Source organism: Accipiter gentilis, chromosome 21, assembly GCF_929443795.1.
Source record: "Accipiter gentilis chromosome 21, bAccGen1.1, whole genome shotgun sequence".
In the NCBI taxonomy this organism is placed as follows: Eukaryota; Metazoa; Chordata; class Aves; order Accipitriformes; family Accipitridae; genus Astur; species Astur gentilis.
Genome location: NC_064900.1, coordinates 2,621,267 through 2,643,177, shown reverse-complemented (window position 1 = coordinate 2,643,177; position 21,911 = coordinate 2,621,267). Strand labels below are relative to the sequence as shown.

Below are 21,911 nucleotides of genomic sequence, written 5' to 3'. Positions count from 1 at the left end.
CCTTTTCCTGGGAAGAGGACAGCTGTTCCCTGCCATGGAGGTTGGCTGTTGCTTGCAGCTGGGAAATAGCCCCATATTTACCCTCCTTTCCCACGTCCCTGAATGATGCAGGGACCTGCAGTGTGGGAGCAGCAAGATGGTGATGGAGGTGCAAGTATCTTGGCTGCTGGTTCTGAAGTCCTGGCAGTTGCCTTTAATACCTGGGGTGAGGAGAGAAACGGGTAACACCAATTCCTGTCCGCATCTCTGTGTTTGAATGGTGGAAGGGCAGGAGGGGAGACTGTGACAGGTGATTTTCAACCCATTGGGTATTAAGAGTAGTGGGAAAGAGTGAAATGAAGGCAAGCACTTGGCATATAGTACAGACTGCAAAGTGTGTGACACAACCAGTGTACAGCTGAGTGTTTGCACTGCCCTGTGGGAATAGTGGAGTGATCAGTCTGGCTGAATCCTCTTCTGGGATTTAACTGCAGCCCTCTTAGAATGCAGAGATCGGTGAGTACAGGCCACAGCTGGTGTCTTCAGAGCAGCTTTTCTAACTTCTGAATGGATTCTGGTTGTTTTGTTCCCTTTGTCACCCCAGTGGGGGCCTTTTTTTGCTGTTCTACACTGTCTGTTATCCTGCTGGCTCCCTGCATTTGGATTTTGTCCCTGGTTTAACCCTTAGTTGTGTCTGTTTTAGTGCCCAGTGTATGACCTGGACCATAATGTGGAGTTCAATGGTGTTTACCAGTCTATGACTAAGCAGGCAGCGATAACTGTGCAGGTGAGATGCTGATTTTTGTCCCAGTGTTGGGTTTTTTTTCAGTGGCTTGTCCTATGCATTACTAGTTTTCTTTTGTTGATTCTGCTGTGAGCCTTTGCTTTTATTAGATTGGCTCATATAAGTGGAAGAAGCAATGTTACCTTTTACTACAAAACCTTGCTTATGTTTGCTTAGATAGGCGTGTTACGTTGCTGAGGCTCTAGATCAGAGTGGCTGCAGCCATGTGTCTTCTGTTTGAACCCTGGCTCTTCTACCACTGATTGGTGGTGGTAGGGCCTTTTTAATAAGCAAAGCTTAGGTAGCTGGTTTGCACTAATTAAAGTAAATAAATACATGCATTAGTATTGGTTTGCTTGTACTGGCGTACTGCTGTACTTCATACTGGTGAACTCAGCTTATTGTCAGCAAGGATAAGGGGAGCATCCCCAGAAGTCAAGCTCTGTCCAGAACAGGCTGGTGCCTGTGTAGCATCTAAAACCTGATCTGTGGTCTTTGGGAGCACCGCTTCTGTTTTGCTTGGGAGGGAGATGCTCCTTCACATCTCATGGATTCTGTCTTCTTCCATCCTCCCATGCAGAGAAAGGACTTCCCAGGTGAGCAGTTCTTCGTTGTATTTGTCATCAAGCCAGAGGATTATGCCTGTGGGGGTTCTGTGCCTTCTTCCATTCATGGTAAGTTTTGCTGGGAGGTTGATTTGGTTGCTGCATCTGGGTGACGGAGCAGCAGGAGTCCTCTGGGACCTTCCTGTGGGATGACATGGGATGGTCATATAGCTCTGTCTTACCAGGTAGCTGTGAGGAAAAGTGAAATATAAATTTGATATTTTTGGGTAGATTAAAAGTCTTGATCAATTCAGGAGGTGGCTGGCTAGTACAGAGCCTGGCTTGCTAGGTTTACATGCTTTTCAGAGGAGTTGCTGGTGTCTTGGGAGATACTGGATACACCCTGGAAATGCTGCTTACAGCTTTTTGGTTGATGTGTTGTTTTTTTGTTCTCCTACCCTGCCCCTGCTGTATTATTCTCCTGCCTGCATGGAGACCCAGATGGCAGTTCCTGCAGAGAGCATCTTCTCCCACTGCTATCTTGGGTTCTATGACAGTCCTGGACTTGGGGGAACAAGAAAAATCAGTAATTTTGGGAGAATAATTTTACAAGAGAATTGTTCTAGTGCCTTTCCTGGCAGAAAACACTGTGTCCACTTCCTGGGCAGTGGTAAAAGCAAAGCCTCCACAAGTCATGTAGTGGCTGTAACTGGAGTGGGGACATTCCTATTCTCAAAGCCAGATGGCTTCCTCGCTATAGGAGAAGCAAGACTGCAACCAACAGATATACTGGGCTCCCCCAACAGCCCTGCACTCCCCCTGCCCTCCCCCCCCCCCATTTCTCCCCTAAAAAAAGAATTGTTGCCTTCTGGGTGTCTTTCTCTTATCCTAAAGCTGTCAGCAGAGCTGTACTGGCAGGGTGTGCTAAGCCCTGCTGAAACATAGCAAGTCACTAGCATAGCATCCTGCACAGAAGTGTTTTGCCGAAAGAGCTTTGACCAAAGGCAAAAATGGTGTCCCAGTATCTGAAGTGAGAGAAACTGCGCTTTGGGGACTAGATGAATAGGAGACGAGATGCCATTAGGATTCAGGCATCCAGACTTGAGCAATGTATGGAAGGTTCAAGCAAGGATTTCTAGTCTGAAAAACAGGTTGTAGATAGGGAGGAGGGGGGAAGTGTATGGAAAAGGCTGTATATTGACAAGTCTGAGAGGTTTATAGCAAAATGACACACAGATTATAGTGAAAAGCCAGACCCTGGTGTTTTTGCAAGTGCAGAGAACTAAGATCAGGGCCAGAGATCATAAATGTTTGATTGTTTTTATATTTGCTGTACACTTTGCATCTCACAGGGAATGTCAACCGTACCTGGAACCTGCAGCGGACAAAGAACCTTCAAGTGACGATTGTGCCCTCTATAAAAAGTCAGTATCTCTGGGCAGAGCAATGCAACTTTACAGGGGGACTTGGCACTTCTGCCTAGAAGGGTATGGCTGGGCTGGCAGCCCTCTGATGGAATGTAGCAGAAAGCACCAGCAAAGGAATCAAAACCAATTGGAGCCTGGGTACCTTCCAGGAGATACCCATGGGCGCACCAGCTAGCACTGGGGGTGAAGAAATCGGGGGGAGACCTTGCAATGGATTCTGGCGATTCCTCTTTGTCCTGATATCAGCTGGCATAGAGAAGGAGATGGGTTTTGAAGGGTTGTTTGGGGCGGGGTGTTGTCTCCAGGTGGTGTTGGGAAGAGCAGGACAGGAGTGCTGGCTGTGAGAGGGGCTGTCCCTGCCCTGACTGATGCCTTCTCTTTCCTCAGAGTCTGTTTATGTCCAGGCCATGTTCTTCAGCTTCCTGAGTTTCCTCTCCTTTTACCTGGGCTCAGTGGTTGTTGCCTTTGTGCACTATATCAGGTGAGTCAAGGGGGTTTACAAGAATAACCTTTCTGTTTCTCGTCATCCTCAGAGATTCCTCACCCTGCAGCGCATTTGGGGTGAGTGAGGCAGCAAGCATCTGAACAGAGCAGCTGAAGAAGTCCATGACTACTCAGTGGGCTCCTACTGATGATCAGCCAGAAGACTTTTCTTCCTCTGCTGTGCAGATCATGGCAATGATGAAAACCTAAGGCTCTGCTCTCTAGCTTTTGTAGTGCCCCACCCCTGGGTTTCCTTATATGAGGACACTGAGTGGTAGGTGGGAATTGTGATGGGACCAGTCTGGGATATGGGGTGCTAGAGCACTGGGGAACCAAGATGCTTCCCAGAGTGCTGGACCAAGTACTGCAGTAAATGGCAGTGACCCAAATAGGGCCTTGGAGCCTCAAGTGTGCTGGTTTCCCTCTTGACCTGTCTCCTCTGCCCCAGAACTTGGTGCCTGAGCTTGTGCTGAGGAGGATATCTGCATCCAAGGTGAACTTGGGCACAGCTACCATAACAGATTCTTCTATGGCAGAAAAAAAAGGGGAAAACTTCCTAGCTGCCCCAGGGTAGTGTGACTGGTTGTCCTGCCTCTGGTGGATAGTTGAGGGTGTAAAAAAAACCCCTCTGTTGCTTTGGAAATTGGAAAGGTATACAGCAAGCAGTCATGGCTGAGCCATGTCTAGTCCAAACACTATTTTTCTTTTTTTTTGTTGTTGTTTTTTGTTTGGTTTTTTTTGTGGTTTATTTTTGTTGGGAATTTTTTGTTTGTTTTTTTAGAGCTTGCAACATAATTACCTATTGGTGTCCTAGATAATCCTGCCATGGCTGACAGGTGCTGGGGTTTGTGGCTGTCTCAAGAGTGCTGCCTGTTCTTTTTCAGGGTTCGGAGGAAGGCTTCAGCTGGGAGATTGAGTCCTGAGGATGGTAAGGTCTCTCTTCTGTTGTGTGACAGCTTTAAGTGAACAGCCCAGGCAAGGGACAGGCTGTCAGTCAAGTACCTTCTGTCCCTTCAAGCCTTTGTCCCTGTACATGTACCATATAGCCTCTGGTGCTGGTGAAAGATGTTAGAGCTTCCTCTCTGCCCTCACATGAGAGGGTGTTTGAAGCAGGCTCCCCTGAACCTGGTCCTGACCCCTACCCTGAGGTGCTGGCTTTTAGAGGGGTGGAGGAAGAGCAAGCCTTGGCTAGACCTGGCTACAGGCTAATGTTCCTGATGTCAGGTCTGTTCACTTTTAAGCAAGACACTTTGAGTTTATCAGCTCCTATGCTTTAAGATTTTCTCTGCCTGGTTTAAGCATGGGGTCTCTAATTTTTTAATTTAATTTAAATTTTAATTTGTTTTTAACTGGGAGTTGCAGACAACCAAATGAATGAATGACTAATACAGTTAGGTAGTGGTGTTTGTGTTATTTACTTTGGTATTGGATTCGGTTTACTTTATGCTGCACCCACATTTCAACGTACTGCAGACTTCTGCGTTATAAAAACATAGGTGCATGTAAGATGCTACCAGTGAAAGATGGAAATTTTTGCTGTGTGGATGGGGGGGTGGGCAGGGCACTGGGATTTTCTGCTTTCTGGAGAAGTGCGGGAAGCTGGCTGTTTCATTTGTTTAAATATTTAGTGCCTGCAAAGTAGTTCAAAGCATTGGTCTGAGGATAAAGGCATCGTCATTTGTACCTCTCTCCTGGGGAAAGTGAGGACGTTATGTTTTGGCAGCACTGAAAGGTTCTTGGTGTGTTCCCTTTTTTAATCCTCAGCTTCTTCAGTCCCTCTGGTCTGCTACATACCACCAGACAAACATACTAGTATAACTGAACTGTGCTTACAGGATCAGCAGTGGAACTTCGCTCTGACCTGGCATTACTTGGGTTAATATTTTTGCCACAGACCTAGGGGCATTTGGATTCTCAGGAGTGGCTTCTTTAGCTACTGGGATCCTCATCTGCATCTCTGTATGTGGAATGTATGTGAAAGGTTTTCTTCACAACCAAATAAGCAGGGGACTGTAAAAATGTGCTTAAAAATATTCTAATTTTAAGGCATTTGAGGTGGATCCTGCTGTGAGACAATAGTAGGTCTTAGCACACTGGAAAAATGGGAAGGGTCAAACTCCCAATGGGGACTTTGGGGAAGCTGAAGGAACCTGGCCATGGCCCTGGAAGAGCTCCAGGGTGGTGACAAGGGATCACTGTTTAAGGCATGGAGCCACAGTCTCAGCTGGGTGAGACCAGAAGCTCCAGGGAGTGCTGCTGGTGCTGTAGCTGAGGGTTCATGTGCTGAAGGCAGCTTAGAAGCTGCTTTCCAAGCTGCCCTGGCGGGAGGTGGAAGTTAAATTCTGGTGCTTGGGAAGTTCCTAAAGAGGCTGCAGGACATAGATGCTGTGCTTAGCATGGACCTGGAGGGCAGAGAACAGGGTTCCTGGTCAGGGGGGATTGCTGAACAGCATCCCTGTGAAAGGACAGAGGAACACAGTTCCTTCAGAGTTTACAGGTTTCCTCCCAGAGATACCTTCTCCTTCTGTGACCTCTCCTCTCCCTTGCACTCTATGCCGCCTTCACACGCTTGGCACTGCATGTCACAGCCATGTCCTTTCATCTGGGGAGGAACCATGTCCTACCTACATGCTGTTTCTTTATTGTGTCTCTTCAGGGTATGTGTCTGACTGATGCCTGTAAAATGGAAACTAGCATTTTCCCTGTCCTCCAGATCACCCAGGGCACACTGGCTTTCTCTCAATTTTTTTTCCCCTCTTCCCACCTACTGGAATTTATTTTCCTCCAAAGTACCTCTGGCTCTTGCCTTCTTCATCACTTCCCTTTCCTTTCCCCTTCCCCACCAAGCTCCTGTCATCTATCTATGCCTGGTTTCTGTGGTTAACTTTTTTTTAATCCTGTGGCACACCTCCCATTCCACATCATCACTATTTGGTGGAGGTGATAGCTGGAGGAACCACACCTAGTGTGGTACATTTACTTTGCTGACTCACTCGCACACTGGGAAGTGGGACTGAAATTAGTGGGTAGGCTGGGTCCAAAGCAGCTGTTAGAGACAGGACAGAGCGCCTCTTCTCCCTGGCGTCCCTGCTTTGTCCAGATTTAAATCTTTCCTTGGTAACTTGGGAGACAAGGTTGACAGGTCACTTGAGAGCATAAAGCCTGGTCTAAAATAAGGAGGGAGCATCCCCATGGGACAGGACTGATGGTAGTAGGAATTCTGTGTGTGCCTTGGTGCCATGAACATGGGGCAGTGCTGCTTTCACTCTCTTCCCAGTGATCTGAATTTCCAAATGACTTTAAAGCAACAATAAAATGCCGTGAAAGAGGGAGGGTTGCACAGCGGGTGATGATAGAAGGTGGATCTTGCTCCTGCAGAAACCTACAACAACATCCTGCTAATAACAGCTCGGGGCTCAAGGGGTATCATGTGGGGGGACTGTGGTGTGCCAAAGCCTTCCCTCTCGTGCTCAGTCCATGCCATGTTGTCCACTTCTGATGCTCCTTTGAGCTGTTTGTTGCCCTGTTAGAGGGATGGGGCAGAAGGGTAGAGAAGCTCAAATGGAGACCAAATCTTAGTCCACAGCCCAAAAAGCACAGTGAATGCGTCAAAGGAAAGCAATAATTCGTACTTGAAACATCAAATGTCATTGCTGTATGGGTGCTCCCCTGCCTAGAAATTGGGCTCAGGCAGGGAAAAGTTTGGAGGCTCTTTAGGTATGTGGCTAATGGAAATGGTATAAAAACCTGTGCAAGGTGTTACAGAAGTGTCCAGAATTGCCAGCTGGGAAGAGGAGTCTGCCTGTGCCTGTCAGTTTGGGACCAATCATGTACTGGGAAGCCAGAGGTACAGCTTGGGAAGCCAAGCCATTGCCAGGCTGCAGTAAGGTCGCTTGGCTTTAAATACTATCCCATGTCCTGTGTCCCTTTGCTGCTGACTGGCCACACAATATTGTTGCAAGGGTGAAGTTTTATAAGCAGCTGGACCTGTCTTGCTGTTTGCCACCATGGGAAGACATGGTCCTGCTCCTGCTGCTCTTGCTTCCCTCCCTTTTGGGGACATGGGTGTTTGACCCCTCAGTAAGGGGACTCAGCTGGCTGTGTTTCCTGCCATGTTTGTCTGCTGCCAGTTCAACAACTGAGCCCCACCGCAGGAGGCAAAGAGGGAATGTGGAGGCAGGAGGGGAACGTCCCAGTGCAACCTGAGTGGGAGGTGCAGTTGTCCTTGCTTCAGATGTGTGGGTGGGAGGCAGGGACTTCCCAGCCCTCAAAAGCTTGCCCTTCTTGTCATCAGCACAAGATTGTGATCGCTTTTTGCATGGAGCATTTTTTGCTTTCTCCTTGCTTGGTTAAAACTATGTACCAGCTATCTTGACAAAGGCTGCCTATGACTCTTCCAGGCGTAACTGGAGGTAGCAATATCTGAATAGAACAATGCGTGAGGAGGGGAAGAAGAAGAATTAGAAGTTCAGAAGGGTGCTCTGAATGTTGTGAGACTTGCTCTAGAATTTGTCAAGTCTTGCAGTCCCATAACGTGATCCTTACAGGGTGCTGGAGGGAGGCTTGTGCTTTTGTGAGTTAAACTGGCAGCCTGTGTGGGGAGGCTGAAGGGAATGGGTTTGCTTCACATTGCAAAGCAAGGGTTTCCTTTTGCACAGTGTGCTCTAGAGGGAGACTGCCATCTGTTTGGAGAAATGCTGCTTTTCCCAAGTCCCTCCAGCTCTTCAAGCTGTTTGCATTCACCTCAGAGTGTTTCAAAGCACTGATGTGAAACTAACTGTCCCTTTTGGGTCTGTTTCTATCGCAGGATCTGGGATCATGGCATCTTCGCACCCCATCACAGCCAGCACCCCTGAGGGAAGCAGCTATGGTGCTATTGGTACAGTGTCTTCCAGAACTGGGAGCATGGGGAGGGTTCTGCCTGGGGCAAGGAGAGGCACTTTAAGATGCTTTAAAGCCAGAAGGGAATAAAGCTGCAAGTTACTTTGAGTGGCTTGCAACTACTTGAAAAAAAATAATTGCTGCTTGGGAGGTTCAGGTTGCACTTTTGGGCAAAACACCTACATCAAAAAGGTGGCAAATCTCTGGAAGAGGTGCCCAGAGAGACTCTGTCATTGGAAATGTTTGTCTTGTCCAGACAAAACCATGGTCGCCTGGTAAGAGTTGGTGACAATGCTGCTTCAGGCAAGAGGTTGACTAGGGACCAACAAAAGTCCCTTCCAACGAACCATCTAGGGGTCTGTCATTAGCTCATCAAGCCTGCCTTTACACTAAAGCATGCCTTTCACTGGAAGACTGAAGGGTTGTGTTCTGTAAGGCAAGAGAGAATCGGAGCTTCTTGTAGTTCAGAGGTTTCACTAGGGGAGAAATAGTGTCATGCTGTCAACAGGTGAACCACACCCTGGCAGCAGAGGAGGGAAAAAACCAAACTTCCAAGGTTCCTGCTAATCTGAGATGATGTGAAATGCCTTTCTTTGCCAGAGTTTCTTAGTCTCCTTCCAACAGTTTTCCCTCCTGTGGAGGGATCGGTACTGAATAGCTCAGTGCTGTGGACTTCTGGGCATAATCCTTGAATTTGACAGTTTGGGGACCCAGATTGCACGGTGAGGTGGTGCAGGTCCAGGGCAGTGTCAGGCAGCTGCTCAAATGAGAGAGCAGAGCAACTTCGTCTAATTTTTAGTCCCTGCTTAGGATGCATTTGCTTACTGTGGTGTAAAGACAGCCCTGACACTCCAGATGTCACCCAGTTGTTGGACTGTGAAGGTGTGATATCTCTGAACATCTGACAAAGAAACACAGAACTGAGATTTTGTGAGGTTTGGGAAAAATTCAGGAGTATTTGAGTCCTGGAACAGAGTTGAGGGCTTCAGTACCACTCTACCCCCCTTTCCAAATTCCCAAGGAAATGCTTTAAAAGCATTTGGGAAATGAGGAAGAAACTTGTGTTATGCTCATGCCAGTATGGGCAATGGGCTGGCTGGGAGTTTGGCCAGCCTGTGGAAAGTGCAGGCAGGTTGTGTTGACCTGCAGGTGACCAATACTGTGGATGAAATGGGAGCAAAGCTGATGCTCTGCCTGCCTTGAAAAATCATCTTTCTTCCTCTTTGTCTTTTGTTCTACAATATTTTTAGAAAAGCTTAGATATAAAGCTTATATAAAATTGGGAGATTAACTAGGTCAGCCTATTTCTGACCCCTGAACAGTCTGATGCTTTCACTAGAGCTTTCTGACTTGTCTCAGACTTCCAGATTTCAGAGCCCAGGCTAGTGAAGAGTAGAAAATGTTAGAGATGCAAAGTAATAGACTAAAAGCAGAGGAAAAAACAAAATGCTGCAGAGGTGGGAAGATGGTCCTTGAAAGTGGTCTTACCTGATAATCAGAGACTTTCAGGAAGGCTTGTGATCATGGAAAAACTTGTTCCCTGAAATGGCCATATCAACTTGTCCCAGCAGCTTGTGTACAGTATCTGGGGCAGCTTTCTTCTTGTTGTGCATAGAGGGCTTTAGCCTTTACCCTGCCTGTTTCCTTCTCCCTGCTCTGCTCCAGACGAGTCAAGCTCCAGTGGTGGACATCAGTTGTCTTCCCCTGAGCGTGGGCCGCCTGCTGGTTCTGACACAGACAGCTCTGTAGAGGAGGAGAGTGACTTTGACACCATGCCAGAAATTGAAAGTGATAAGAACGTCATCCGCACTAAGGTATGGCTGGTGTTACAGCTGTGGCCATGATGCTGGGCCATGGACACATCTAGGCTAGGACTAGCAGTAGTCAGTTGCCAGGATTTTTAAGTTCCTTCTTTCCTTTTAGGTGGATTTAGTCTAATAAAGCAGAATGTGCTTCTCAGTGTTTTTTTCAGGGCCTAGAAAGTTTTCCTGCTGTGCTAAGTGTGTTGCTGAAATGAGTGATTTAATATGGAAAATCAGAATGTATTGGGAACTATTGAGAAAAGAGGAAGAAGCCCAGAGTGCCCCAGAAAGTCCTAGGAGGTGTGACAGCATAGGGAGAAATTAATGTGCAATAGTAGGTAGTTATGTGGTACAACTAGTGTGACTACAGTGGATGTACAGAGGGCTTTAAGCTAGCAGCCCTCAAACTGCCTCCTTTTGTTGCCTCACACTGCTCCTTGTGGTCAGTGCCATTCCTGGAGGTCAGAGGGTTTTGCAGAACTCATTTGCCATAGAAACAAGGGACACAAGAAGCTTGCTGTGTTTAAAAAAAAAAAAAAAAAAAAAAAAAAAAATAATCAATCCAAATACGTCAAGATCTTCTACTGGCTTCTGTAGTCTTCATTAGGGTTTTTTTTTCTGTTTTCTTCCCTCTTTCCCCACCCACTAATGTTTTAGGTGTTCCTTTATCTATCAGACTTGTCCAGGAAGGACCGAAGGATTGTCAGCAAAAAATACAAAATCTATTTCTGGTAAGGAGAAGACAAACTGGTAAGGCTCAAACTCTAGGTCCAGTCTCTGGTTGTAGAGTCAGTCCACATGCCCTTCTTCTGAACCACACTTCATACCTGAAGGTGTTCTTCGAGCCATCCTGTTACATTCTGAGCTTGTTCCAACCAGTAACTGCAGATCCCATTTACCTCAAATAAGGATATTTGTGGACCAGTGCACACATGATCCTAGCAATGGATTCTGGTTTGCATAATTGCTTTAAAGTGTGGTAACAACCAGTGTGCTGGAACATACTGGGGAAGGGGAGAAATTGACACTCGAACACATGAGCTTGTGGTCCACATGCTGTCTTTTCTTGTGCCCATAGCGTTTTCCTCCTGTTTGCATTAGCACGTTTGCTCTCCTGCTTCAGGAGATCATAACTAGAAGTAAAAGCTCCAGCGGGGAGAGCAGGGTCTGGGCCCTTAAGCATCGAGGTGTACACATTCCTCCACGAGCACTGTGGGGCTCTGTTCTGGGTGTGCACCAATTGTTTTGGTGTGTGTAACTGCTGCTACTGTCTCCTCTCTGCAGGAACATCATCACCATTGCAGTGTTTTATGCCCTGCCGGTCATCCAGCTCGTCATCACTTACCAGACGGTGCGTTGGGCTCTATGGCTGTCCCATGTGCTTGGGTCCTCTTGCCTTTAAACTTGCTCTGTGGTTGCTTGGTGTAAGGATGACAGTCAGCGAAACTGGGATCACCCAGGAATTCTGCTCTGTCTGAGGGGCAGTTTACCTTAGCTGGTCTCTGCACTGTTGAGTGTTGTGGCTGGCTTGGCTCCTTGAGCCTGCAGTTCTGCTATTTTTGCTTGCGAAGTGGGAGTGCAGCTGGTTTCCTGCTCATCTGATGTCTCATTTGGGCCCTGTTTCATTTTAGAGGCAGGAGGAATCTGCTGTTATTTCTAAAAGACAACGAAAGCAAGTAGGCTTTGCTGTGAAATGAGTGATTTCTCCTCCCTTCTCCCTACCCTTGCTATCCTGCTGTTATTCAGATATCTGCAAGCAGATCTATTAGCAGTGGGGTTGAGAGCATACAACGTTTCCTCTGAAGACTGTTCTCAGGTTTGTGGCCTGTGGCAACATCTTGTCCCCCGCTAAAAGCTTCACCTGCAGGTGTCAGTACTCCCCTGTGCCAGTGCTAGAGCTAGGCTGTGTCCTGGTACACCTTGTGTACATGCAGTGTTTGCATGAAGCAAACCCCCAGAACAGGGAGGATTTGCTAATATCAGGTCTCCCACCTCCTCTCTGTCCAGGTAGTGAATGTGACGGGCAATCAGGACATCTGCTACTACAACTTTCTATGTGCCCATCCCCTTGGGGTGCTGAGGTAAGTGAGCCCTACAGTCACTGTGTTATTGTCTTGTGCCTCCTGAGTGTTTGTGCTGTGCCCAGGTCAGGATTTTATCCTTGCTGGTCTCATAGTAACTGTGTTGATAATACCACTGAGAGTTTAGGACTCTGAGCTTTCTGTTTTGCTCAGCAGTGGTTTTCTGTTGCAGTGAGACACATGCACCCAGGACCATATGGCACTTGGGTTCTCCTAGCAAGCCTATGGCACAGCAATGAGGTGCTCCTGTGCTCTTTTGGACACTTTCACTTGTATCAAAGGAGCAGCAGCTCTGCAAAGAAGTTCAGCTCAGTCCTCAGTGCAGCATTTCTCTGAACTAATATGGGAGTGCAAAGAAAGCCTAGAGTTGAGAATCTCACAGAGGAAGTGTTAAATCTACTGGGGCAGGTGAACTATTCAACCTAAAATTGTCATTCAGGGTGTAAAACTGGCAGGTGTTTGGCAGCTGCTGAGGTGGAGGATGGTGGCGGGGGGAGCAAAAATGGGTTCAGCTTATCATGGCCTGGCGTTCATCCTCCTGCTGCTGTGCTCCTTTGTCTTAAAACCTTCTTTTTCCCTGCAGTGCCTTCAACAACATCCTCAGCAATGTGGGCCACATGCTGCTGGGTTTTCTTTTCCTCCTCATTGTGTTGCGCAGAGACATTCTCCACCGTCGGGCCATGGAGATAAAAGATGTCTATACCCTGGTAGGTAGGAAGTATGGTCGCTTGGGGCTGAGTGGAGGGAGGAAAGACAAGGAAAACTTGAAAACCAGAGTGATACAGGTTTCCACTTGCCTTCCTTGCTGGAGTATTGAATCCTCCTCTCTTTTCCTCCCCTGAAAAAAGGTCTAGGTGGGATGCTTATGTTCTTGTGCACCCCAGTACTTTGCTGCTTACGGTATGTAAGCCGTGGTGACCCAGTCTGGGCTTGTGAAGATAAGGAGACGAGTAGAGGAATGACTCTTGTGGCTGTGCCTTTTCCTCCAGTGCTCACTGTGGAGGAACTGGGGCAGTAGGGCTGTCCCAGGATGCTTTTGTTTATAGTAAGGTTTGATTTGTCTTAATCAAGAGTTCCTTCTTGGCACTCTTGTCAACAAGATGGAATAGAGCTGCCTACAACAACCCAGAAGAATTTAGCTGTCTCTAGCTCTGAAGCAGAGCTGCTTGTAGTCAGACCTTCTGCAGTCTCTTCAGTATCTTCTGGGAGAGGATGGAGAAATCCACAGCCCTGTGGGAAGTGGTGCTGGTACTTTCCAGAGACAAACAGCTGTGTTTTCACTGGCTTGGTAGCAAGTAAAGACCTTGGCAGTTTTAAGGGTCTGCTGCTTATGGTTTTCAGATGAGACCTCAGCCAGATTGTGATGGAGATGCCTTCTCACCTGGGCTGAGGGGCTCTGCTCCTCAAGTACTTTTAACCCCCTACTGACCACAAGAGCAAGGCTGCTATTCTGGGTCCCTAGTGCTCTCAGTTTTGGCCAGGATGTAGTATGGCACAAGGTACAGGACAGATTTTTAGTCTCAAGCTGTCAGTACCATGACACTGAGGTCTTCAGACCAGAAGCTTCTGTGTGATTAGCTTGGGTTTGCTACCTGTGGATTCACCTGGCTATGCAGCGTGGCTAAATGCAGAGCCTATGGTTGCACACAGCATGCTGTGCTGCACTGGTGACTGAAGGACACGTGTAGAGGTTAGGAGGGATGAAGTGATGGAGAGTGGAAGCTCGCTTGTCATCAGGACAATGAGGGTACTTACTATACAGCTCTGCTCTCTTCCAGGACTATGGGATCCCAAAGCATTTTGGTCTCTTTTATGCTATGGGCATTGCTCTGATGATGGAAGGGGTGCTCAGTGCCTGTTATCACGTCTGCCCCAATTACTCCAATTTCCAGTTTGGTAAGCTGAGCTTCCTTCTTCCTTTTGAGCTGGAGGTAGGATTTGCCATGCTCTATCTCCGGCTGAGTTGCTGGTATTTCCCATCCCTCTACCCTTGCAAACCTCCCTGGAGTCTGCCTGTTCCAGGGCTCAGTTAAGAGGCAGTGGGTCTTTGGATGCTGGGGACTAATGCATTTCAGCCTCCTCTCCAGACCTTGGGACTCTGGTATTGCGCTGCAGGCAAGATCTTCCATTGCTTTTGCAGCTCAGTGTTTTAAGATAGTAAGTGCACATCCTGAGTGGCAGAGAGCTCAAGCGTAGGAAGTCTGTCTGCCATCTCGGTGGAAACGTTTCTCTGTGGGCTCCTTTGCCTTCCTAGGGAAGAGAAGACTCATGCAGGATCTTGTTTATGTGTGTAAACACCCAATGAGAGGGAATGAAGATGAGTGATCCAGGCTCTTTACATTGGTTGTCAGTGACAGAACAAGAGGCAATGGGCATAAATTAGAACACAGGAAACTCCATCTGAACACAGGAGGTTTTTTTTGTTTTTGTTTTTGGTGTTTTTTTTCTCTAAGGGTGGTCAAAGACTGAACAGGTTGCCCAGAGAGGTTGTGAAGTCTTCTATGGAGGTATTCAAGGCCTGATTGGACAGGGTCCTGGACAACCCTCTCATAGCTGACCCTGCTTGAGCAGAGGGTGTTGGACCAGACAACCTCCAGAGGTCCCTTCTAACGTCAACCATTCTGTGATTCCCTGCCTGTTTCTGTGCAGCAATGTGGGCACTTATTTTCTGAGCCCCTTTAGTTTTTGTTGCCCTAGAGCATGGTAAATGTGCTGCAAGATGGCAAAGCACAAAGTGCTGTACAGTGTAGTGCAGTGTCAGGGATTTGTGCCTGCCAGCCTTGTGTTTGGCCCTGCTGCTGCACTTCCTATGCACTCGGAGCAGCTTTCTCAGCCTACTGACAGTACCTGTTTTCACGGTTTCTGTTGTGTTCCCTCCATAGACACCTCCTTCATGTACATGATCGCAGGACTGTGCATGCTCAAGCTCTACCAGACCCGCCACCCAGACATCAATGCCAGCGCCTACTCTGCATATGCCTCGTTTGCTGTGGTGATCTGTCTGGCCGTCCTTGGAGTGGTATGGCTCCCTGTTACCTACCTGCTTCTCTGGAAAGGAGATGGTGTGGCTGGGAACATAGCTGAAGTGGGCAAATGACTGGGGAGAGCAGCAGGGTAGGATAAGAGTGTTAAGCAGCTGCTAGCATTTGAATTTACAGTACTCTTGCATTTTCCTCCTCCCTTCCCCTGGCCTTGCAGGGAGGGGAGGAACAGTTTTCTCTAGGTGGGCTCCTTTTTGGGCTTTGCCCACCACATTCTCTCAAGAGGAGAAATTCATGCATCCAGATGTCTGTGACCAAGCATGCAGCTGGTCTTTTGTAGGGTTGCTCACCTTGGAGGAGAGGGGTGAGCTTTCAAGGCAGGTGTTCTCTACCTAATTGCTTCTGCTTCTTTCTCCCCTTTGGAAAACTCTGTTGCTGGGTACAGCTCCTGCAAATTGGCTTTGCTATCTTTGAAGAGGTGGAGGGCTAGAATAATGGCTGAGGGGCTCCCGGGCAAATTTCTGGAGCACCTGAAGGGCATTGGAGCAGAAGGAATTTGGAGCAGAGGATCGCTCTTGTGCAGCAGTAGTCACTGACAGGTCAGGCTTTGCCCATTTGCTCATAGCATTGCAGGTGTTGAGCTGGGTTTGCCTGAATCCCTAGCCTGTGCTTACCTTGGAGGTCTCTGCTTCTCTTTTTTAGGAGGGCATGGTTTCATTTGGCAGTAACCAGGCAAAGTCCATTGAATTCTTCCTCTGAACTAGCAGCTGGGTCCCAGCAGGCTGTCAGCCCCTCACTACCTGACATAATGCAGAATAACAATTGATTTCTGCAAATGTCTCTGTGTAGGAGACTATGGGATAAGGCATGCAGGAGCAGCTGGTGAACTTGGTACTTTCCAAGAATCTCGATAGCTGTGGTAGATCTGCACACCCAGGTTCAAAATACTGGGGTTTTATTATGGCATGCTGTATTTTTTTCTTGTGGGATGTTTTGAAGCTGTAGAGTAGAGCTTATAAACTGCATGTCTCCTTTGCTGCATTCATGCAGAGGTGGCTTTTCTGCTTGCTTTTTTTTGTTCTCCCACACAAAATGAAATGTTCAGGCATGTGCTATGCCCCAGGGGAGGGGAGTGTGGGGTCACAGCTTGATGGCAGACTAGAGTTTCTGAACTTCTTAATGTATAACTGAAAACCTAAAGTTTTAATATAGCATTAACCTGCCTTTGTAGGTCACTTCCAGGCCTTAAATAAAGTGAAAGTGTAAAATAGGTGCATTTGCCTGCAGAGCAGCTTTGTCCTTTTTTTGTCTACTGTGATGCACTCGTTAAAGTAATGGCTAGTTCCCTGACTGCCGTTGTAAAAATCCAGCTCCTGGCTAGAGACTTGCTGCCCACCTCAGCAGGGAGAGCTTGCCTGCCTGGGTTTCCCTGCATTTTTGCTCCCTGGGCCAGCTGCAGTCCTTCTAAGCTGTCATCCTTGTCTGAAGGGATGTTCAGAAAGAATGGTCTCCTTTCCAGAAGTGCTGAGCTCCTCTTGCTTCTCTGGACTTTGTCTGGATTTATAGATCTGGTTTCGGGTTAGGAGATTTGGGAGTTTATCTTCCATGTTCAGTGGGGTTGTCTAATGCCCCATGGTGACACAGGAGAGAAAAGGATCAACCTGCTGATAACAGGGCTCAGTTTGCTTTTAATATGTCTGCTTTCAGGTGTTTGGGAAAAATGACATGTGGTTTTGGATCATTTTCTCGATGATCCATGTTTTGGCCTCTCTGGCTCTCAGCACCCAGATCTACTACATGGGCCGCTTCAAGATCGGTAAGTGCTGTGACTGAACTATCTTGCTCTAGGGTGTGCAGGTGCCTCCTGTCCTCACCTGAGCGAGTCACCTATGCAGCGCATCTGTGAGCACATCCAGTCCCGTGGCCTGTGTTTGTGTTCTGGGTTATCCTGTCCTCTCATCCATCTGATACTCTTCCTGGCCTCTGAATTCCTTGTGCTGCTGCTTCCCAGACCTATGGGAATCAGCAGGACCTGTCTGCTCTGTGGTGGCAGATGAGCTGGGCTCTGAGGGAGCCTGCCCTTCAGCTACAGCTCTCCCTAATGCTGTGCTCAGAGCGGTGAGCTAGGTAAAACCCTGTCATGGGGTGAGGGGGGAGAGGGTCTGGTGGGGAACCTGGCTCTTGTTCTCTGCTTACAACCATGTTTCTCCTTCCTCTTCTGCTTCTGTCTGCCTCAGATGGCCCTGACTCAGGTAACTGTCAGCAGCTCTCATTTTTCTCTGTTGAACTGATTGAGCAGTGGCATATGCATGGATGTGTGTGGGGAGGCAGGCTTGCGTTCCACCTGGGGTCGGCTCTTGAGAAGTGAAGTCGGTTTGCCAGCACCACCGCCAGTCCTGTTTCTTGTCAGGAAGGTGGTGATATAGCACTGGAGAGCTCTGCCCTTGGCTCAGGAGCCTTTTCAAGCTCTGTTTGTGATTGAAGAGGGGCATGTTTGTGCGTGCGTGTCTGTCCATGCCCACTGCCACTGATGGCTCTGCAGTGAAGCTTCTGCAATGATTTTGAGAGCAGGTGTGTCTTGTCTTGAGTGTGCTCTGCCCCTCTAGGACCTTCTAAGGGCTGTGGGATCTGTTTCTGGTGTTTCCCTGCTCTGGCAGCTTGTTTCATGGAATGTGCTTTTCCCCCTTCCTGCACACACATCTCTTCTAGAGATGTGGTTGCAAAGCCAGTCTGTTTACGTGTACAGAGAGGGCCTATTTGACTTCTGGGTAGCGCTAGTGTGGAGGGGTTTTTCTTATTTTATTTTTTACCTGTTGTTCTGGCCAAATGCCATTCACATCCTTCTGCCCTTCTGCTCAGACTGCTCCCAAAGAGCAAGAAATGAATCTGTTGACACTCTGACCATCCACAGGCTGGGTCCTCTGTTGTCAGCTGGTGGCTGTCCACATCTTTCCCCTGTAGGCATTTTGGAGCTTAATCTGCTGGCTGTTCTGGCTTTTTATCCTCTTCTTTGACAGACTTGGGGATATTTCGACGGGCAGCGATGGTGCTGTACACGGACTGTATCCAGCAATGCAGTCGACCAATGTACATGGTAGGTGACTTCTCATCTCAGTACCTCCCTCAGCAATTGCTCACTTCCTAGGCAATGTGCAGAGGGAAGAGGTGTAGGCAATGTGCAGAGGGAAGAGGTGTAGGCAATGTGCAGAGGGAAGAGGTGTAGCTATTTGAAAAAGTGATGCTCCCTGCCTCCCTTCTGTGCCTTCCCCCAAAATGTTTGGGTAAGTGTAGATCTCTGAAGTGGTTTACCCCCACCTTCAGGCCTCCCCTGATATCAGGCTTAGTGAATAAAATATCAGAGCAAAGGTGATACAGCATGGTAGGATTTGCCTTTGCTCTTGCTCTCTGGGGGCATCTGTCCAAAGGAGTGTGTATGAGGCTCTGTGCAGTACAGTCTCTCTGGGGAAGGCAGTGACTATTTTGGCTCTGTGGCTTAAGCAACAGCTATTGCTATTTCTACAGCACCTCAGGGCAAACAGCAAAAAAGTAAGAAATGGTAGCTGTTACCTTGTGTCCCCCTGATACTTTCTTCTTGGCACAGAGTGCCAATTAGGGCTTGAAGTCAAATGAAGTTATTATCCATGAGCATCCTTCCTCCCCCCCATCTCTGAATAAGTGTCAGACCGAGTTTTGCAAGCAAACTCAGTGCACTCAGGCATAAAGTAAGCCTGGCTGGCCTGAAATAGCTTCATCGTGAAAGCAGCTGTAAGCGTAAATGCACATGCCCCACAGATGTAACCCTTCCGCCTGCTGTAGTTATAGTGCTTCCCTAGCTAATGGTGAGATGGGTGAAAAAAGGCTCTGTGGATGTGTGGGATGCTATCCAAAGCTTCCCCTGCTGCCTCTTTCAAGCACATCCTTGCTCTGTACAACAATTTTTCTGTAAAATAGTGGGACAGAATGAATCTAACTAGAAAAGCAGTGGAAATGCTCAAAGAATTTGCAGAACCTCCTGAGTCCTGAGTCTGATTCTTAAGTCCTGGGCTTGTCCTTTTTTAGATGTTTAGTCTCCTTGCAATGCTTTCCTCAAATTTGTAAGGGCCAGAGCAGTTTCCATCTGGCAAAAGCTTGTGCAGTGCAAACTTCAGAGCCAGGTGCATGTGTGTTTGCAGGAACCAGACTCCAAATCCTCACATAATGATACCCTGAATTTAAGGCAAAGGCCTCTTTTTGCATTTCTTTCTGCATTCGTATGATCATCAGTGTCTTCTCTTCAGGACAGGATGGTGCTGCTCATTGTTGGAAACCTGGTCAACTGGTCCTTGTAAGTAGTGGAGTGTTTGTCTTGCATACTTGTGCTTGTGGGCAGCAGGATTCAGTATTGACACATGCGTGGCCTGAAGTGATGGGGAAATGCAGCAGAGTCTGTGCAATAATCCTGTACTGGGGCCCTTCTGACAGGTTTTGGCAAGAAGCTTGATCTGATGAGCGCTGATGGTAGGCAGATCCATAGGACGCAGTGCAGCACTACAGAGCTATGTGAGGCATCCCTAAGCACTTCAGCTGGTGCTGTCTCATGGCTTGTGTCTGAGCCAGCTTATATAGGGCTGGCCTGGTACCGTGGTGCTGCGTTGTTCTGTACACATGCTTCCCACATAGCTGGGAGGTCTCTGGCACAGCCAAGGTGGAGGAGACTTGACAGACACTTGTTAGTCACCGTCACAGAGCCTGGCTCAGCAGTAACTGCATGGATGGGAGGGATCAGCTGTTGGATGAGACTTAAAATCATTGCCCCAAGCTCTTGCTTTTCACTAAAGCTGCTTCTCAGGGATGTGCCTTCTGCTAAACGTACAGGTCTGGGGCCAACTCCTACCAAGTGAGATGCATTGGCTGTGGGTTGGAAGCAACTCAGGGCCCTTGCCTGTCTTCTGGGGTCTCCAGTTGTGCTCAGCGGCTGACCATGGCTGAGTTTGCTCGGCAGAGAGCAGAGGCGAATGGTGCGTTTCCTCCAGGGAATTGGGAGGCTGTGGCAATGTTGCTGCGTCCTGTGGTCTGGTGGGGCAGTGGGTGGCTGTCAGTTTGGGGATGTACCGTGTCCCCAGTAAAAGAGCCTGTCTAATGTCCCTTCTTCCCCCTCTCTTAGTGCTATCTTTGGGCTGCTGTATCGGCCCAGAGACTTCGCCTCCTACATACTGGGGATCTTTATCTGTAACCTGTTGCTGTATCTGGCTTTCTACATCATCATGAAGGTAAAGGGAGGCAGCTGTAGCTGTCCCTGGGGTGCCTGTCTCCAAAGGGGAAGGGATGGGTCTCTTTTCTGGCTGCAGTTTGGGTTCCTGTGGTGCCGCAGAGGGATGTGGAGGGCCCTTTGTGGGGCTCAGGGTGGGACAAGGTGTTGGTGTTGGGGAGGGATGCTGTGTAGCCACCTCGGGGGTGGCTGGACTGTGTCTCCCTGGGGTGGGCAGCCCTTCGCAGATGCAGAGGTCCAGGCTGGTGTTTCAGCCCTATGCATGGCTTCGGCCCCTGGGAAGAACTCAGGGTGTGTTGTGAGGCTATGTCCCTGTCTGCAGCTCCGCAGCTCTGAGAAGCTCCTGCCCATCCCCATGTTCTGCATCATGGCCACAGCAGTGGTGTGGGCAGCTGCCCTCTACTTCTTCTTCCAGAACCTCAGCAGCTGGGAGGTAAAGTTACCCTTTTACTGTCCTGTCCATCTCTCATCATCTTTCCTTCCCGTTGTTTGTTTTACACAAAAAATACTCTGGGGAAGAGTCTTGGGCTGCTCATGGAGAGCTGAAAGGGTTTAACTCCTTCAGAAGACTGGGAAGGGAGCATGGGAAGCTGCGCTGAGTCAAAAATGACTGTATGTGTGCAGCCATGGAGAGACTATGGTCCAGGTGATCCAGAGATGACTGGTCCTCACCAGGGGACAGAGGAGGAGCTGGGGATCTGAAAGCAAAACTGGATAAATCCTAACCAGTGCTGGATGGAAGACTTCTCCCTGGAGCAGATGGCCAATGGGGAATAATCTGCCTGGGGTTGTGGGGGCTCCTCATGGCCTGGGAGGCTCTTTAAATCCTGACCGAATGCCTTCTAACAAGATACCGTGTCCATCTCCATGGAAGTGATAGGCTTGCTGCAGGGTGGTCTGGTGGAGGCTGTGCAGCTTGTGCTATGCCAGACCTTGGATGTGGAGACCAGAGGGTTCCCTCCAGCTGTGGGCTGTGGCCCCAGATCCATCTCCAGGTCTAAGTATAACGTTATGTTCCTGCCCTGCTCTCACCACATGTCCAGCCAGCACAGTGCTTTTTCCTGGCTCATGCATGGAGCATTAAGACAGGGTGATCTCCAGGGGGTGCAATATGGCCAGCCAGGGCCCTATATGAGTGGATATCAGGTCCTGACTGCCTGCCCACTCCCCTAGGAGACTCCAGCAGAGTCCCGGGAAAAGAACCGTCCATGCATCCTGCTGGGCTTCTTCGATGACCATGATGTCTGGCACTTCCTCTCTGCGGCTGCCTTGTTCTTCTCCTTTCTGGTAAGCCCTGCTGAGCCTCACCCTCCTTGTCCCTCTCTATCTGCATGGAGCTGCGGCTGTCCCAGGATGCCACAGAAGTGCCCCAATTCCTCTGCTTGGCTCTGCCTCCAGATATCCTTCACAGGCGGATGCTCCTTGTCAGTGGGATCAGGAATCAGGCTTTCTCCTTTGGCTTGTTGCTCCCTGTGCCTCCTGGCCTCAAATTCCCTCTGGGGCTGTGGGTCACACAGCTGTTGTGGGGAAGCTGAGGGGCTGCTGGTATGACCAGCCCTTTCATGGGCTTGTGAGGACCTCCGAGGAAAGGACTCTACTTTCTTTGACCCAGGTAGTAGGGTCACTGGTGTGGAGCTTAGCTCGCTCCTGGACTTTCTGTCACTTCCATAAATCGACTCCTGTGCTTCTCTACTTGGTAC

General features: G+C 48.7%; 1 protein-coding gene across 6 annotated transcripts in view; it reads left to right on the top strand.

Moving 5' to 3' along the window:
- Nucleotides 1-21,911, top strand: part of SIDT1 (SID1 transmembrane family member 1) — a 51,520-nt gene that overhangs the window by 20,395 nt on the left and 9,214 nt on the right. For 5 of the 6 annotated variants that reach the window (XM_049824701.1, XM_049824698.1, XM_049824703.1 and 2 more), the window contains 19 exons: nucleotides 683-766; nucleotides 1,344-1,437; nucleotides 2,661-2,732; nucleotides 3,123-3,216; nucleotides 4,103-4,146; nucleotides 8,026-8,097; nucleotides 9,765-9,913; nucleotides 10,559-10,632; nucleotides 11,186-11,252; nucleotides 11,909-11,982; nucleotides 12,566-12,689; nucleotides 13,761-13,878; nucleotides 14,865-15,001; nucleotides 16,671-16,779; nucleotides 17,981-18,057; nucleotides 19,241-19,287; nucleotides 20,107-20,212; nucleotides 20,534-20,644; nucleotides 21,385-21,498. In XM_049824701.1, coding sequence (XP_049680658.1) covers nucleotides 683-766; nucleotides 1,344-1,437; nucleotides 2,661-2,732; nucleotides 3,123-3,216; nucleotides 4,103-4,146; nucleotides 8,026-8,097; nucleotides 9,765-9,913; nucleotides 10,559-10,632; nucleotides 11,186-11,252; nucleotides 11,909-11,982; nucleotides 12,566-12,689; nucleotides 13,761-13,878; nucleotides 14,865-15,001; nucleotides 16,671-16,779; nucleotides 17,981-18,057; nucleotides 19,241-19,287; nucleotides 20,107-20,212; nucleotides 20,534-20,644; nucleotides 21,385-21,498 — 1,767 coding nt within the window. Of the gene's footprint in view, nucleotides 1-682; nucleotides 767-1,343; nucleotides 1,438-2,660; nucleotides 2,733-3,122; nucleotides 3,217-4,102; nucleotides 4,147-8,025; nucleotides 8,098-9,764; nucleotides 9,914-10,558; nucleotides 10,633-11,185; nucleotides 11,253-11,908; nucleotides 11,983-12,565; nucleotides 12,690-13,760; nucleotides 13,879-14,864; nucleotides 15,002-16,670; nucleotides 16,780-17,980; nucleotides 18,129-18,180; nucleotides 18,480-19,240; nucleotides 19,288-20,106; nucleotides 20,213-20,533; nucleotides 20,645-21,384; nucleotides 21,499-21,911 lie in introns of those variants that run through there. The other variant, XM_049824702.1, reaches the window with a different exon arrangement.